Genomic DNA, 17,662 nt, shown 5'->3' with positions numbered 1-17,662 from the left:
TCTCACATCTCTTTTAAACCACCCCCACCCCCACCCCCACCCCCTATCTTGAGCCAGTGTCCCCTCAATAATTGAAACCCCCCCCCCCATTCCTGATGAAGGGCTTTTGCCCGAAACATGATTTTCCTGCTCCTCGGATGCTGCCTGATCTGCTGTGCTTTTCCAGCACCACTAATCCAGAATCTGCAGTCATTGTTTTTACCTAATTGACCCCCCCCCCCCCCCAAATCCTGGGGTAAAAGCTCATAATTTCTGAGAGGCAGCAGGGGATCATCTTTTCGCCTCCATGTGTCTGAGGCGAAACCTCTCCACCATCATCTCTTCCCCCCCCCCCCGTGGATCCTGAGGTGAGTAGGAGATAGTTCTCCCCCTCCGCCTCATCTCTCTCTCCCCCATCTCATCTCTCTCCCCATCCATCTCATATCTCCCCCCACCATCTCATCTCTCCCCCCCCCCACCATCTCATCTCATCCTCCCCACCATCTCATCCTCCCCACCATCTCATCCTCCCCACCATCTCATCTCTTCCCCCACCCCCCCCACCATCTCATCTCTTCCCCCACCCCCCCCCCCCCAACCATCTCATCCCTTTCCCCCCCCATCTCATCTCTTCGCCACCCCCCCTCTCCAACCAAGCGGCGGGAATCCCTCCGAGGCGGTTACAGCTTGGAATCCTGCCTGATTTGAATCGAGCGCGCGGCCGTTGGCGCCCGGGTTCCCATGGTAACCAAGCCCCCCTCTCAAGTCCTCGAGGCATCTCCCTGAGCAACAAAGAGGAACATCTCTCGCGATCCCCCTCCCCCCCGACCTTGGGGGAAGGGAGAGTCACGGATGATGCTGACTATTGGCGGTTAAGGCTCCTTCCGAGCCAGCCTCCGCCCGCAGGAGGAGGAGGTGCTTTGTCAATCGAGGCCGCTTGTTAGGCCTCGGAGGCCCAACGACGACCTGTGACGGGGAGCACGCGTCCGCTTGACCGCGCTGAGGGAAGATTTCGGTGAGGTGGGAGAAAGAGGGTGAGTGTTCGGGTGCTCTCGGTTGTGGCAGGAATTAGTCTGTTCTGTTCCGGTCCGAGTGGACACGGTCGGAAAAGCCTCTGCGCCCGCCTTGTTCGGGGCTACACCCCTCCCTCGTCTCCGGGACATGTCCGGGCACAGCCTCCGCTGAGTCAGTCTCTTTCCCCATCCCGCCCTCAGCTCGCAGGGTTGTCGCAGCTAATCTTTTCGGTGGAGTCATGCTCGGACATGTCGAGGCGGCGAAACCTCCGGGAAAGGGGAGTCGCCCTGACATGCCCTTCGCCCAGTTCCTGCCTTGGTCGGGATTGGATTTAAAAGCCTCGGCATATTGTCTGAAGGAGTGGAGTTCGGCTTAACACGGTGCCTCGGTTTTAAAACGAGTGTGTTTGTTTTTGTCTCCAGAGGACACGTCTTCGCTTAAAAGGAAAACTAGAAATATGGCAACGAACGGATCGACAAACTGCCTGGGCACTTCACAAGATGATCCAGATCAGGACTGTCAAGTGGGTTTCTGTATTGAATTCTGCAGCTTTTGTAAATTCTGTGCAGATTATCAAAAAATATTATACAGTTCTTTCTAAATATATTTAATGTCTCAGAAAATGTTTTCTTTTAACTCCCCTTCTGGAAATTTGTTTTAGGTGAAACCCAAGCCACTCTTACTTAAGTTGCTGCACTTTGCTGGAGCACGAAGTGAAACCTTCACAATAAAGGAGGTTAGTCAATCATTCAGGTAGCTTTATTCTGTGGGTGATATTTGGCTGTTTGTGTCTGCTGAACTTCTTGAACAAAAGTCAACTATCATTCAAAGCTAGCTCTCTCTTTGAGTCACGTTTAAGAATTCAAAACGCATGCCAGAAGATTGGGTAGAAAATCAAGGCTGACCCTCGGTGCTGTACTGAGGAAATGCTGAAGTGTCTGGCTTCTCAGCTGGCTGTAAACGTTCCCATGACATTTCAAAGGAGAGCATCAGCATTCTCCCCAGTGTTCTGGTAATTGTTTAGTATATTATTTCTTGAAATGTGCTAAAATGTCCCACAACCAGTTACTTACTTTAGATACCAAGGGGTTGAAAGATTGCAGGTAAGCTGGAATATAGAGTTGATGTTAAAATCAGATCAGCTGTCATCTTATTGTATGGTGGGTTAGGCTGAAATGACCACGTTGCCTTCTCTTGTCACTATGATCTACGTCACTATGCTCCACATCACCTTTGTGTACATCAAAATCCCAGCAATTGACTGACTAGATTTTGTGATATTGATTGAGAGAGGCAGAATCACAAACAGAAATCAAAACTGGCTCACTCACTTTTGGCTAATGGTTTGCTGAACTTGTATAATCGTTGCCACATTGTGTCAGTCAGTATTTCAAGGCTAGCACTATCTTTAAGTTATGTTTAAGAGTTCAGAATGACATGCCAGAAGATTCTATTCCAAAACTGTTGGAAGGATGGGTTTGCCCGTAAGTATAACCTCCTGAAAATTCCTTGGGTATTTCTTTTGTCAGTGGAAATGCTTGCACCTTGTACCTTAAGTCTCATTAAACACACTACTGTAATTTAATATATGCAAGTATTGTGCTGAAGTGTTGAACTGAAAATTGTTTATATTTCTTTTGAACAGGTAATGCACTACTTGGGACAGTACATAATGGCTAAGCAGTTGTATGATGAAAGACAGCAACATATAGTACATTGTTCTGATGATCTGTTGAGTCACTTGTTTGGAGTGCAGAGCTTTTCAATTAAAGAACCACGGTAAAATAAATTTTGGAAACAAACTTTCAGAATGTTTTGTGAACATGTTGGAAGAGTGTTGAAATACTTTTAAAAATTGGGTTAAGTTGCATAAATAAATTTAATGTTTCTTATTCTCAATGCTGTGCTAGAATAAATGAGAGTATGGTTGAAAATATGTTGCTGGTTAAAGCACAGCAGGTCGGGCAGCATCCAAGGAATAGGAAATTCGACGTTTCGGGCATAAGCCCTTCATCAGGAATGAGGAGAGGATGCCAGGCAGGCTAAGATAAAAGGTAGGGAGGAGGGACTTGTGGGAGGGGCAATGGAGATGTGATAGGTGGAAGAAGTCCCTCCTCCCTACCTTTTATCTTCGCCTGCCTGGCACCCTCTCCTCATTCCTGATGAAGGGCTTATGCCCGAAACGTCGAATTTCCTATTCCTTGGATGCTGCCTGACCTGCTGTGCTTTAACCAGCAACACATTTTCAACTGTGATCTCCAGCATCTGCAGACCTCATTTTTTACCCTAAATGAGAGTATGGCTTGTCTCTGCTGTTTCCCTGTTCTTAACATATTTTAATACAATTTTCAAAAATAACAATGATAAACATAATATAATTTAGGTCTCTGTTTCCAAAACGAGCATATTTAAAACACAGGTGGGGAAATTGCAGATGGTTTGAGGGAAGGAAAAACAAGAAAAAACTACATTAACATCACTGCTGTAAAGTTACTGGAATTTTATCGCCGTTCCTTCACTGTCACTGGATCAGTACTCTGGAATTCCCTCCCAGGGACATTGTGGGTCAATCCACAGCACATGGGATTACAGCGGTTCAAGAAGGTGACTCACTACCACCTTCTCAAGAGCAATTAGGGACTGGTAATAAATGCTAGATTGGCAGCAATGCCCAAATCTCACGAATGAATTTTAAAAAATCTTATGGACATCCATTTAGACACTCTGTCCTATCCATCCTATTAACAACCTTCTCCAATTCTAATCATAAAAAGTGTGAGCTGATCAGTAAGTGAACATTCATCACTGAATGGTTGTGCCTGACCATTCTGATTAGAATTTGAGAAGGTTGTTAATAGGATGGATAGGACAGAGTGTCTAAATGGATGTCCATAAGGTTTTTTACAACTCATTTGTGAGATTTAGGCATTGCTGGCTATCTAGCGTTTATTCACCATGGTAGGCTCATTCATAAAGTTAGGAAGTTTGGGATACAGGGAAATTTGGCTGTCTAGATTCAGAATTGGTTGGCTGACATAAAGGCAGAGAGGGTTGTAGATGGAGAGTATTCTGCCTGGAGATCAGTGTTGAGTGGGGTCCCACAGGCCACTGCTCTTTGTAATTTTTATAAATGACTTGGATGAGGAGGTTGAGGGGTGGGTTAGTAAATTTGCAGATGACCCAAAGATTGGAGGTACCATCGATAGTATCAAGGACTATTGCAGGCTGCAGTGCAACATAGACGGGATGCAGAGCTGGGCTGAGAAATGGCAGATGGAGTTCAACCTGGCTCAATGCGAAGTGATGCATTTTGGATTGTCGAACTCAAATGCCGAATATAGGATTAAGGACAGGATTCTTGGCAGTGTGGAAGAATAGAGGGATCTGGGTGTGCAAAAGTTGCCACCCAAGTGGATAGGGTTGTTAAGAAAGCATGTGGTGTTTTGGCTTTCATTTAACAGGGGGATTGAGTTGTAAGAGCCATGAGGTTTTGCTATAGCTCTACAAGTCCCTGGTGAGATCACACTTGGAATATTGTGTCCAGTTCTGGTTGCCCTACTGTAGCAAAGGTACAGAGGCTTTGAAAAGGGTGCAAAGAAGGTTTACCAGGATGCTGCCTGGACTGGAGGGCTTGCCTTGTGAAGAAAGGTTGAATAAGCTCAGACTTTTCTCTCTGGAGAGAAGGAGGAGGAGAGGAGACCTGATCGAGGTATACAAGGTAATGAGAGGAATAGATAGAGTCAGTAGCCAGAGACTTTTCCGCAGGGCAGGATTGACTGGTATGAGGGGTTATAGTTTTAAGATATTCGGAGAAAGGTATAGAGGTGACATCAGAGGTAGGTCTTTACGCAGAGAGTTGTCAATGCATGGAATGCGTTGCCAGCGGTGGTGGTGGAAGCAGAGTCATTGGGGACATTTAAGCGACTGCTGGATATGCACATGGATAGCAGTGAGTTGAGGGGTGTGTAGGTTAAGTTATTATATTTTACATTAGGATTAAACCTTGGCACAACATCATAGGCCAAAGGGCTTGTTCTATGCTGTACTTTTCTGTGTTCTATTACCGGTCCCTAATTGCCCTTGAAGGTTGTAGTGAGCTGCCTTCTTGAACTGCTGTAATCCATGTGCTGTGGATTGACCCACAATGCCCTTTTCGGAGGGAATTCCAGGATATTGACCCAGTGACTGTGAAGGAACAGCAATATATTTCCAAGTCAAGATGATGAGTGGCTTGGATAGTTCTTGAAAGTGGTGATGTTCCCATATGTCTGCTGCCCTTGTCCTTGGGTTTGAAAGGTGCTTTCTGAGGATCTTTGGTGCATCCTGTGGATAATACACACTGCTGCTACTGAACATCAGTGGTGGAGGGAGTGGATGCTTGTGGATGTAGTGCCAATCAAGCGAGTTTCTTTGTCCTGGATGGTGTCAAGCTTTCTGAGTGGCGTTGGGGCTGCACTCATCCAGCAAATGAGTATTCCCTTAAAGTTCTAACTTGTGCCTTGTAGATGGTGGGACAGGCTCTGGGGATTCAGAAGTGGAGTTACTCGCTGCAGAATTCAGAGCCTCTGACCTGCTGTTATAGCCACTGTTTATGTGGTATGAGAGTTGAAAAATGTGGTGCTGGAAAAAAACACAGCAGGCCAGGCAGCATCCGAGAATCAGGAGAATCGACGTTTCGGGCATAAGCCCTTCTTCAGCCTCATTCCTGAAGGGTTTATGCCCGAAACGTCGATTCTCCTGATCCTCGGATGCTGCCTGGCCTGCTGTTTCTTTCCAGCACCACATTTTTCAACTCTGATACTCCAGCATCTGTAGTCCTTACTTTGTCCCACTGTTTATGTGGTATGTCCAGTTAAATTTCTGGTCAATGATCACCCCAGGATAGTGGAGGATTCAGTGATGATAACACCATTGAATGGTCATTGGGTGGTGGTTAGATTGTCTCTTTTTGGTGATCGTTGTAGCCTAGCATTTGTGTGACGCAAATGTTACTTGCTACTTTTAGATTAGATTACTTACAGTGTGGAAACAGGCCCTTCGGCCCAACAAGTCCACACTGACCCTCCGAAGCGCACCCACCCAGACCCACTCCCCCACACCTAACACTGCGGGCAATTTAGCGTGGTCAATTCACCTAACCTGCACGTTTTTGGAGTGTGGGAGGAAACCGGAACACCCGGAGGAAACCCACACAGACACGGGGAGAATGTGCAAACTCCACACAGTCAGTCGCCTGAGGTGGGAATTGAACCCGGGTCTCTGGCGCTGTGAGGCAACAGTGCTAACCATTGTGCCACCATGCCGCCCACTTATCAGCCCAAGCCTGGAATTTGTCCAGATCCTGTTGCATTTGAACATTTGACTGTTTCAATATTTGAGGATTCACAAATTGTGCTGAACATTGTGTAATCACTGGCGAACATCCCCATTTCTGACCTTATGATGGAAGGAATGTGTTTCTTAAGCATTATATACAAGACTAATTAGCAAGAATTAGAATGCACCGAATTTAGGGTGAGGCAAACCTTGGGTGATCGGTTGATAATTGGTTGGCATATTGGAGATGGATTAAAAACAAAGCATTCTGACTAATGTCATAGAGTTATACAGCCTGGAAACAGACCCTCGTCCATGCCGATCAGACTTCCTAAATTAACATGGTCACATTTGACCTATATCCCGCTACACCCTTCCTATTCATACACTCATCCAGATTTCTTTTATATGTTGTATTTGTACCAGCCTCCACCACCACTACTACTTCTGACCGTTCGTTCCATATTGTAAATTTGTTCGCTGAGCTGGCAGTTTGTTTTTAGATGTTTCATCACCATGCTGTGTAGTATCATCGGTGAGCGTCCAGTGACATGCTGATGTTTTATCCCACTTTCTACTTATGTGTCTTGATCCCTTAAGGAAGATGAGAACATTTCAGTTCTTTTTCCTCAGAGGTTGGTAAAAGGGGTCCAAAACGATGTGTTTATTGACAAAGTTCCGGTTCTTGTGCGTGTCTCTTTTTAGCCTGTCCTAGGATGGGTGTGTTGTCACAGTCGAAGTGGTGTCCTCCTTCGTCTGTTTGTAAGGATACCACTGATAGTGGGTCATGTCTTTTGGTGGCTAGTTGGTGTTCGTGTATTCTGGGGCTAGTTTTCTGCCTGTCTGTCCGATGTGGTCATTGCAGGGTACGCTATCTCAGCGAGTAAACTTACAAACTGAACCTCAACCTGACTTACAAATCTTCACAAAAATTGCAAACAGTTCAATCCATGAATGCTCCACCCTCTGTGTACAACATTTGCTTAGATCCCTTTTAAATCTCATACCTCTCACCTTAAACCTATATCTTCTAGCTTTGGGCGCAAAGTATGATGTGTTCAGCAGAGATCTGTTCTGAAACTCAACTTTTTACCATCATCGTTAAAGACCCGAATAAAACAGCGCTACATTATACAAATTAGTAAATGAAATACTTATGAGGTATCTGAAGAAAAGTCTTAAGACTTGAAACATTAACTTTATCACCACAGATATGCTGGATTACTGAGTTTCACCAGTCTTTTTTATTTCTGATTTCTAGTATCTGTAGCAGAATCTTTTTATTTCAGCATTTGTTAACCTGACAAAACCTTTATAATCATAAAATATTAATTGAATATGATATGATGATGCACAAGTATTTAAATACTAAAATGCAATAATTAAAGTACTATCTAGACAAGGCAGTGCGAATTAAAAAACGCACTAGGTATGGCGAGATTGCAACATCTTGTCATTGTTGTGTATCTTGTAGCTGCTGTACATCTACCAATAAAATTATGACCAGAAGCTCAGAATGTGGAAAACTAACTCTGACTTCTTATACATCTCTTATTTTATTTGTTCAGTTTATGAATACTTGAAGTCTGAGCCTGAAGTGTCCTCCTCAGTGTCTCACCAAACTCTTCACTAACTCTGCTTTAAAATGGTCTTCAAAATTTACATGTTATACTCACACTTGTTAATATCTCCTTCTCCTTGGCCCGTTGTAATTATTTTCTAATCTTGTGAAGCCGTGCAGATCTTTATTCACATGTTTATGCTTCTAGAAAATGCAGACCTCTATATAATCTTTATCAGTGATTTACATTAGATTAGATTAGATTCCCTATAGAAGGGAAGCAGGCCATTTGGCCCAACAAGTCCATACTGACCCTCCGAAGAGTAACCCACCCAAACCCATTTCTCTCTGACAAATGCACCTAACGTTAGGGGCAATTTAGATGGTCAATTCACTTGGCCTGCACATATTTGGATTGTAAGAGGAAGCCGGAGCGCCCGGAGGAAACCCACACAGGCACTGGGAGAATGTGCAAATTCCACACACAGTTGCCCAAGTCTGGGATTGAACCTGGGTCCCTGGTGCTGTGAGGCAGCAGTGCTAACCACTGAGCCACCGTGTTGTATAATGTCATAATAGCTGCATTGCAAGGGGTTTAAAATATTAATCCATTAAATTAAATGTATTCACCTTTGACAAAATAGTGAAGTAAAGATTTATTATAATATGTGTTTGGTGTGAGGACAATAAGAGCAATTGTTAATTTCAGGCTTACGTCTTGCACATTATTCATTTAAAGGCAAGTGTCTTTTTCTGTCTTCCAGCATAGATTTCCCCACCACTCCATGGTTTTCCAGTTCTTGCTTAAATATTTAAAAACACCAGGTTATAGTCCAACAGGTTTAATTGGAAGCAGAGTAGCTTTCGGAGCTTCACTCCTTCATCAGGTGATTGTGGAGGGCTCGATCGTAACACAGAATATATAGCAAAAATTTGCAGTGTGATGTAACTGAAATTATACATTGAAAAATTGATTGTCTGTTAAGCCTTTCATCTGTTAGAATACAGTGATAGAATACAGTGATATTACTGTATTCTAACAGATGAAAGGCTTAACAGACAATCAATTTTTCAATGTATAATTTCAGTTACATCACACTGCAAATTTTTGCTATAAATTCTATAACCTGGTGTTGTGTGATTTTTAAACTTTGTACACCCCAGTCCAACACCGGCATCTCCAAATCTTGCTTAACTATGGATAGGATATGGTATCCGCAGTAAGTTGTCATCAGTTTTATTTCTCTGAATCTGAAATTTGCTTAGGTTGCAAAGGGTGGATAAACCACTCACCAAATAAACCAGTAGCATCAGAGTTGCTGAAGTTAGTACTAGCAGCACCACTAGTCATCTCTCTCCAATGAGAGAGTAGCTGTTTGGTCCATTCAAACTATGGTGACTTTACCTTTATTGTAATATCTCTTGCAGAGACCAGCTTAAGAATAATATAATATAAAGTTAATGTTCCTTAAATTGTAATGAGATATATGTCACACTATTAGTTGTGTAATATGCTGAACACAACCTATATAAACATGTACTTCTATATTTTCCAGAACATTATATGCCATGCTGTCAAAAAATTTGATATCAGTGGGCCATGAAGGTATGTTGCCTTGATTTTAATAATGTCTGCACTAACTACTTTCAATTATGTCACTTTTAAGAAAAGGATTTGGGAAGGGAAAGTCAGAAGGAAAATCTGTTTTCAAATTGACATCAGAACAAAATGAAAGCTAGTTACTGAAGATTTTAATTTAATTGCACTTTAAATTAGAGAGAGCATACTTTCTTGAAGTAGATATGTGTTTTAGGTCAAAAATGATTGCAGTTGCACAGTGAAATGAAAAGCTTAATCATGTGCTGTTCAATTACCTGCCTTGTACATGTAGTGGAAATGGTTTTGATCTCTGAATTAAGGACGCCAATGCCAACATTATGCACTCATTGCTTGCAAGTGATTAGTACGTTCTTGTTAGTTCTGAATGCCCTTTAATAATAAGAGAATAGTCAGAAGAGTTGGGAAGTTTTTAGATTAGTTGAAATGTTACAATGTTTGGGCTTTAGCTGAAAACTTGTCACAATGAACTGTTTAGATTACTGTTTTTTTTTGGTTAATTGGATACCTGAAAAGTAGTTAAATGCAGGGAGTTTACATGAATTGACATCGCCCAGGCTTGGGCACACTTAAATATGCATGTGGTGTTACTAGATTAGATTCCCTAGTGTGGAAACAGGCTCTTTGACCCAACAAGTCCACACCAACCATCCAAAGAGTAACCCACTGAGAGTCATTTCCCTACATTTACCTCTGATTAATGCACCTAACAACACTACGGGCAATTTAGCATGCCAATTCACCTGACCTGCACACCTTTTGGATTGTGGGAGGAAACCAGAGTAGCTGGAGGAAACCCACACAGACACTGGGAGAATGCAAATTCAACACAGACAGTCGCCCAAAGCAGGAATCGAACCTGGTCCCTGGCACTGTGAGGCAGCAGTGCTGCCCACTGAGCCACTATGCTGCCCTAACATTCCTACCTGACGTTATTACTGGACAGGTCTCATTCCAAATAGAAACCTGGCTTGATTGTTACAACTAAAACAAAAATCAAAATATGACCAAAATTGTTTTTTTCTCACTGCACATAATGCAGCAGACTTTGCTTCACAAAAAAGATATTCATTGATGAAAGAAACAAAAATAAAGTAGAATAAACCAAACTCTGTCAATAATGTCAAATCCAAAGATTTCTAAACATACAACAGAAGTATAATCCCACTAATTCCAAAACACAACTTCATAAATTGGAAAGATGAACAACAGGTTTGTTTAGTATCCAAAACACAAGTCTGGTACAGTGTCCAAAAGCACTCTATTTATAGTACCACAGCGCACTCACTGAACACAGCAGAATCTTTGATTCAAATATCTTGGTAGGCCTATGTCACTTGTGACTATAAATTATGGATTGGAACTTTTAGATTGATGTTTTTATTCATCTTTTTAAGTGTTTTATCCCAACATATCTGGTCTAGAACTAACACCGACTCTTAACTTTGTTTCACTATATCCTTCCCTTCTCAGGAGCACTGGCCCATACAGCCAACTTCAACCATTGACTTCACAAGACTGCTCAATACTTGAAATAAAACTAAAAAAAAGTAACCTTTTTAGCTATAGATGTTTCGCTTGAGCTTCAACTTTAGCTTCCTAAACTTGAACTTGTTTAAATTGTTCTGTCATAAAACCCTATCAAAAACATACAAATCTATTTATTCTAAAGCTAGGCTTCAAAAACTGTTTTAAAATAAATCATCATGACTGCAGAAATATGTTGAGCCAATTATTAACTTCAGACGGGTTTGGTTTGGGTTATTATCAAATATACCTAAGTACAACGAATAGCTTTGTTTGCGAGCAGTACAAGCAGATCATAGTACTCAAGGACATCCAGATCATAGGGTGAAAATATCTAGACAGAGTGAGGCACACAGGTTAATTAACCACACAGGATGTGCACAAACCAAGACCATCGTTAATAAAATCAACATGATTTGAAGTTAGAGAGTCCATCAGCCTAATAACAGCAGGGAAGAAGCATGTTGGTGCATGTGTTCAAACTTCTGTACCTTTTGCCTGATGGAAGAGTTTGTAGGTGAGCATTACTTGGGTGAGATGGGTCTTTGATGCTAGCAGCTTCTCCGTGGCAGCGAGAGGTGTAAATAGAGTCCATTGATGAAAGGTTGGTTTCCATGATGGTCTGGGCTGTGCACACAATCTTGTAGTTTCTTGTGGTCCTGGACAGAGCAGTTGCCCTTTGGGGCTGTAATGCACCTGAATAATATGCTTTTGAGGTGCATCTAAAAGTTTGTGAGCGTCCTCATAGACATGCTAAATTTCATAAGCCAACTGAGGAAGAAGAACTATTGTTGTGCCTTGGTGACCGTTGCATCTATGTGAGGAATCCAGGACAGTTGACAGTTATCGTCACTTCTAGGAACTTGATAATCTCAACTGTCTCATCTGTTGATGTAGATGGGGGCAACTTCTCCTTTCTTTCAGAAGCCAACAGTCAGTTCTTTTGTTTTGCCAATTTATTGAGAGAGATTGTTGTTGTTATTATTGCACCACTAGACCAATAATAAAGTTCCCCCTCTCCTTTCTGTATTTTGACTCATCGTTGTTTGATATCCATCCCACTGCAGGGGTGTTGTCAGTAAAGTTGTTAATAGTGTTTGTTCAGAATTTGGCCACACAGTTGTGGATGTACAGGGAGTACAGTAGGGGCTGAGAATGCATCCTTAGCACTCCAATGTTGAGATGAAATGCCATTATCTATTTTTACTTATTGCAGTCTATGGGTCAGGGAGCTGAGGATCCAGTTGCAGAGGGTGGAGCTGAGACCTCGATCTCAGAGTTTTGAGATTAGGCTGGATGAGATAATGGTGTTGACTGCAGCTCTGTCTTCAATGAGCAGGAGTCTGAGGAAGGTTTTACTATGTTAATAACTCAAACCCAAACTTACAGTAGATGATATTAAAATATATAAATCAGTCTACATCAGACCTTCCACCCCCAAGAATAAATATCTACCTTCGACATTTTTATTGTTCGTCAAATGTCATCTTGTCACTAATTCGTATCTGTCTATATGAATTATACACTGAGTTAGACAGGAAGTATTTTTACACCTCACAATCTTTGGCATGTATATTCTCAATGTGGCAAACATGATGGCATTTTCCTTTCCAGGCATATGAATAATTTTCAAATCATTCATTACCACAGCCAAAACCATTACCTCTTGCCTCAAATTTTAATAGCTTTTGTAAGTCACCTCAGTAGTTTTCCAGAAGACCTTTACAAATTGGAAAGAGAGATAGCTTTTGTATAGTATCTAAAATTACACACTCACCCAAAAACACTACTCATACTGTAACTCACACTACAATCTCTGTTTCAAACACCTTGGAAGGTTTAAGTTGCTGTGACTTTAATTTATAGGCTACAAAACTGTAAATAGCTTCTTCAAGGAACTGTTACAAATTTGAGCTTAACAGACTTTGCATTAAGTAATCTCTTTGGATATTAATTCCAGTACTTTTGGTCTGCCACTAGACCAATAATTTTGCTTCACTCTATTCTTCTGTTCTCATGAGCATTGGCCTATAAAACCATCTTTACACAGAAATGCTCCAAGCTCAAAGTAACAGTAATATTTTTCTTGTGCGCTCTTGCTCACATTCTCACATGCTCTCTGCTATGAGTGTTTTCCTTAATCTTAAGAAAATCTCTCCTGACTTTCTAAACTGATACTTTGTGACACAGAAAAATAAAGCGCTACCAAAGTGGACGTAAACCCATAAATTTAAACACTGGACCTCCCACACAGTTTTAAATCTCCAGGGCAACAAAGTTTATTAGTTAAGTAATAGTTAATTAACTACTCAAAAACCCAAACTTAATTTATTGTTTTAGTATCAATGTGAGTGTCTGCATCATACTGGTAGTATTGTTATTTTGGTACTGCCAAAATTGTACTGGTTATCAGAGTGCATTGAGATTTTTTTTGTCAAGGAAGGATCACCTGTTATGGCTTTGTTTATATGATTTGTCTGGTGCAGTGTTAGAACAAGCTGTAGCTTTCTCCTAATTCAATTTTGTGATGCATGTTGTCTCATCGACCATCAGCTGAGCAGTGTAATGCTGCAAATTTACCTGATTACAAGAAATGATTACTAGTTCTGCTACATATTATTAAGTCTAATCCAAACTTTATCAGCAAATTTTCAACTCTATATTTATCATACTTTCCTCCTGAAATAACTGCATGTAAGCCAGGTCCTGTCACCGAATCACCATTTATTTGTTTGTGCACAGGAGACTGACTCTGAACTGGCTGGCCACAACCAGTCTCCTGAACTGAGGAGATTCTAAATCTCCTGTTAGTATTGGTCAGCCAGGGCTTTCCTGATTGGTATTGTTAACCTGAGGCATTCAAGAAATTTTGTAGTTAACAAGGTCAACCTGATCCCAATCACTATACCTCCAGAAGAAGGTTAGTCCCTGGTTGGTTTTTGAGCTGTTCTCATTGGAAAAGAGCACAAATACCTGATACAGTTTATACATAGCAATGGTTACTATGTGATTTAAATATAGTATAGTTATCCATGATCAAGATCTGGTTACGCTCCACAATGGCATCACTATTTAATGTACACAGTCTTAATTAAGCTGAAAAAACTGAGACACTAAGAAGTAGTGGTCCATGATGATATGGCTAATGGGGGAAGTGTGCTTGAAATCCAGCAGTGCTATTCATTGAGTCATCTCAAAGTTAAAGATTTTAGAAAGTATGCAAAAGTTCCCAATTTAACATTTATTGGACGTAAATTTTCAAAAAAAAGCCTTCACTTATAGTCATAGAGATGTACGTCACCTAAACAGATCCTTTGGTCCCACTCGTCCATGCAAACCAGATATCCCAACCCAATCTCGTCCCACCTGCCAGCACGTAGCCCATATCCCTCCAAACCCTTCCTATTCATATACCCATCCAGATGCCTTTTAAATGTTCCAATTGTACCAGCCTCCATTACTTCCTCTGGCAGCTCATTCCATACACGTGCCACCTTCTGTGTGAAAAAGTTGCCCCTTAGTTCTCTTTTATATCTTTCCCCTCTCACCCTAAACCTATGCCCTCTAGTTCTGGACTCTCCTCAACCCAGGGAAAAGACTTTGTCTGTTTGTTCTATCCATGCCCCTCATGATTTTATAAACCTCTAAGGTCACCCCTCAGCTCCGACACTCCCAGGGAAAACAGCCCTAGCCTATTCAACCTCTCCCTATAGCTCAAATTCTCCAACCCTGGCAACATCCTTGTAATCTTTTCTGAACCACTTCAAGTTTCACAACATCTTTTCAATAGGAAGGAGACCAGAATTGCATGCAATATTCAAACAGTGGCCTAACCAATGTCCTGTACTCAATACTCTGACCAATAAAGGAAAGCATACTAAATGCCTTCTTCACTATCCTATCTACCTGCGACTCCGCTTTCAAGGATCTATGAACCTGCACTCCAAGGTCTCTTTGTTCAGCAACACTCACTAGTACCTTACCATTGAGTGTATAAGTCCTACTAAGATTTACTTTCCCAAAATGCAGCACCTCACATTTATCTAAATTAAACTCCATCTGCCACTTCTCCGCCCATTTGCCCATCTGACTAAGGTCCCGTTGTTAATCTGAGGTGACCTTCTTCGCTGTCCACTACATCTCCAATTTTGGTGTCATCTGCAAACTTACTAACTATACCTCTTATAAATGATTTGGAATGTGAACATGTAAATGACAAAAAGTTGTAGACCCAGCACTGATCCATGTGGCATTCCACTGGTCACAAGCCTTCAGTCTAAAAACAACCCTCCACCACCACCCCCTGTCTTCTACCTTTGAGCCAGTTCTGTATCCAAATGGCTAGTTCTCCCAACTTATGTATATTGCACAGAATTTCTGTACTTAACAAGAATTGCTGTTTATTAGAAGCAAATAATTTCTAACTAAGTAAGCAATGATGAATTATCAACATGTATCTCTACTAGTTAAAATGCTAATCCACATACAAAATTCCCTCTGTGTGTGCACATGCAAGGGTCTTGTGGGCAGAAAGAAAGATTTTGAAAGCACTTTGAAAGTGTTGCCCATAGGGTTGCTGATGTGGTGATGCCAGAGTTGGACTGGTATTGACAAAGTCAGAAATTCTGTGACACCAGGTTGTAGTCCAACAGGTTTATTTGAAGTCACAAGGATTCAACGTAGTCCCTTCATCAGGTGACATGAAAGAGAAGCACACAGAACACAGAATTTATCGGCAGAGAGATCAAAGTATCATGCAAATGGTGTGAGTGGAGTGTTGAATAATAAATCTGTGCAAGTGATCAAAAGTGTCGGATGGTGTGAGTAAAGTATCAACAGCTGAACAACATGGGAAGGGATGGCCTATAATCTGATTAAGGCAGAGAGATATTACAAAAAATTTAAAATAAGGTGGTTTTGAAGAAATGACACTTTCTCTGCATTTCTTCACAGATGCTGCCAGCCCTGGTGGGCTTTTCCAGTGGCTTCTGTTTTTGTTCCATGTTATTCCAGTCATTTGGTTTGCCTCCAGCACCACCTTTTTTATTTTAAATTTTTTGTAATTATCTCTTTGCCTTATTTAATCAGATTATACATCATCCCTTGTTATTCAGCTGTTGACACTTTACTCACACCAACGAATACTTCTGGTCACTTGCAGAAACATATTGATCAACACTCCACTCACACAATTTGTATAATCCTTTGATCTCTTTGCTCTTGATCTCTCTGCCCATAAATTTTGTTATGCGTGCTTCCCTCTCACTTCACCTGACGAGGGGGCTACACTCTGAAAGCTGGAGCATTTAAAATCACGAATTCTCCAGAGACCAAAATTAGAAAGCAAATTTTGCATATATTTTGAAAGACTGAATTCTGCTCTTAAAACATCATTATCTGTTCTTCAGACAACACCACAAGAAACAGAAAATTGATCATATTCACTTTTTGTAGATATTGCAGCTGTGCTTACCTGCATGGCAGCAATGTTTTTAGAAGTAATTTAATACTGAAAAGTAATACATTTTATGGTAATCTTTCATCTTATACTTGTCAGGACAGGTCTCAAGAATACTGGTTTAAGGGGAAAGCCAATAGTTTAAAACTGAGCCCACTTGCTCACTAAGCAAGCGGACTTTGGTAGAGATTTTGCCTTGGCAAATGTACTCGTTATTGATGTCTGGCAGTTAACTGCCAGGCTTTGTTTAAACTTTAAACCCAGACAAGTCGATTGATCAAATCATTTCTTATGAATGAACCAATGAATGGCTGCAATTGATTTTTGTTGAGTTGAAATGCACAGCCATCTTCTTTTTGTCTCTCAAGAATTCAGCCCTGTTATTTTAACATGTAACTTCCAGTACATGCAAGTATGCCACATTGCAGTCCTCATTGACAATGCTAAATTGGTTTTCAGTACTGTATAGTGTTTTGCATACTCAGGATTGTTAAGGGCACGTACACACATTGCTCCTGTTACAGCTCCACAAAATAGATGGTTCATTTTCTCAGGGCAATGACAATAAATTACCTGATTTGAAATTTTAAACAAAACCTTGCTCTTGACTATCAATCATTAACTGGTGTTAATGATTAACTTAATTAACTTTGCCATGTAAAGTCCAGTCACAATTAACTTTACAGCTATCATGATTCCCTAGGTAGTGTACTGGAAATCAAGTTCAACTCTTCCCAAAAACATCTCAAAAGTCTTTTTAAAAATATTCAAATTTCCCCAAATGTTCTCCTGATTTTTCAGTGTCAAGTTGATCGAAAGCATTGAACATATTCTGTACTTAAGAAATTACTTTATAACTGCAACTAGAATCTAATGAATTGTAATAATCTTAGTTAAGTGAACTCTACAAATTAAGATTCCAAACCCTGACAAAGACACACTGGCAGGCAAACCTAAACAGAAGAAAACCACATTGGCTGAGGGAAAACTAGAAAATCAGACCCGTAGTGTCTGTTATGTTGGTTCTTAATGGCCTGCAGAGTTCCCCTTGACTTTCTTTGATTACACTGGTTTGCAAAAGGCTTAGAGTGGCTCTTTTTGATTCATGATGAGTCTATGCCCTATTCAGTTCAAAGGCACAATTTGCAGCATCTGTTGAAGGAAAGATAAGCTCATTTTCTTTAAATTC

General features: G+C 41.1%; 1 protein-coding gene across 3 annotated transcripts in view; it reads left to right on the top strand.

Annotated features, from left to right (window-relative positions):
* The first annotated feature begins 736 nt into the window (after window positions 1–736).
* Window positions 737–17,662, top strand: part of mdm2 (MDM2 proto-oncogene) — a 52,693-nt gene continuing 35,767 nt past the window's right edge. For 2 of the 3 annotated variants that reach the window (XR_009645712.1, XM_060839620.1), the window contains exons 1-5: window positions 737–1,013; window positions 1,416–1,516; window positions 1,655–1,729; window positions 2,639–2,772; window positions 9,427–9,476. Coding sequence is in view for 2 of the 3 variants with exons in the window: in XM_060839620.1 (XP_060695603.1) it covers window positions 1,451–1,516; window positions 1,655–1,729; window positions 2,639–2,772; window positions 9,427–9,476 (325 nt within the window). In the remaining variant the exon portion in view is untranslated. The remainder of the gene's footprint in view (window positions 1,014–1,415; window positions 1,517–1,654; window positions 1,730–2,638; window positions 2,773–9,426; window positions 9,477–17,662) is intronic. The other variant, XM_060839619.1, reaches the window with a different exon arrangement.

The sequence above is a fragment of the Hemiscyllium ocellatum genome, chromosome 19, assembly GCF_020745735.1.
Source record: "Hemiscyllium ocellatum isolate sHemOce1 chromosome 19, sHemOce1.pat.X.cur, whole genome shotgun sequence".
In the NCBI taxonomy this organism is placed as follows: domain Eukaryota; kingdom Metazoa; phylum Chordata; class Chondrichthyes; order Orectolobiformes; family Hemiscylliidae; genus Hemiscyllium; species Hemiscyllium ocellatum.
The sequence above is the reverse complement of the archived record's forward strand: the minus strand, read 5'-3'. Positions and strand labels throughout refer to the sequence as shown.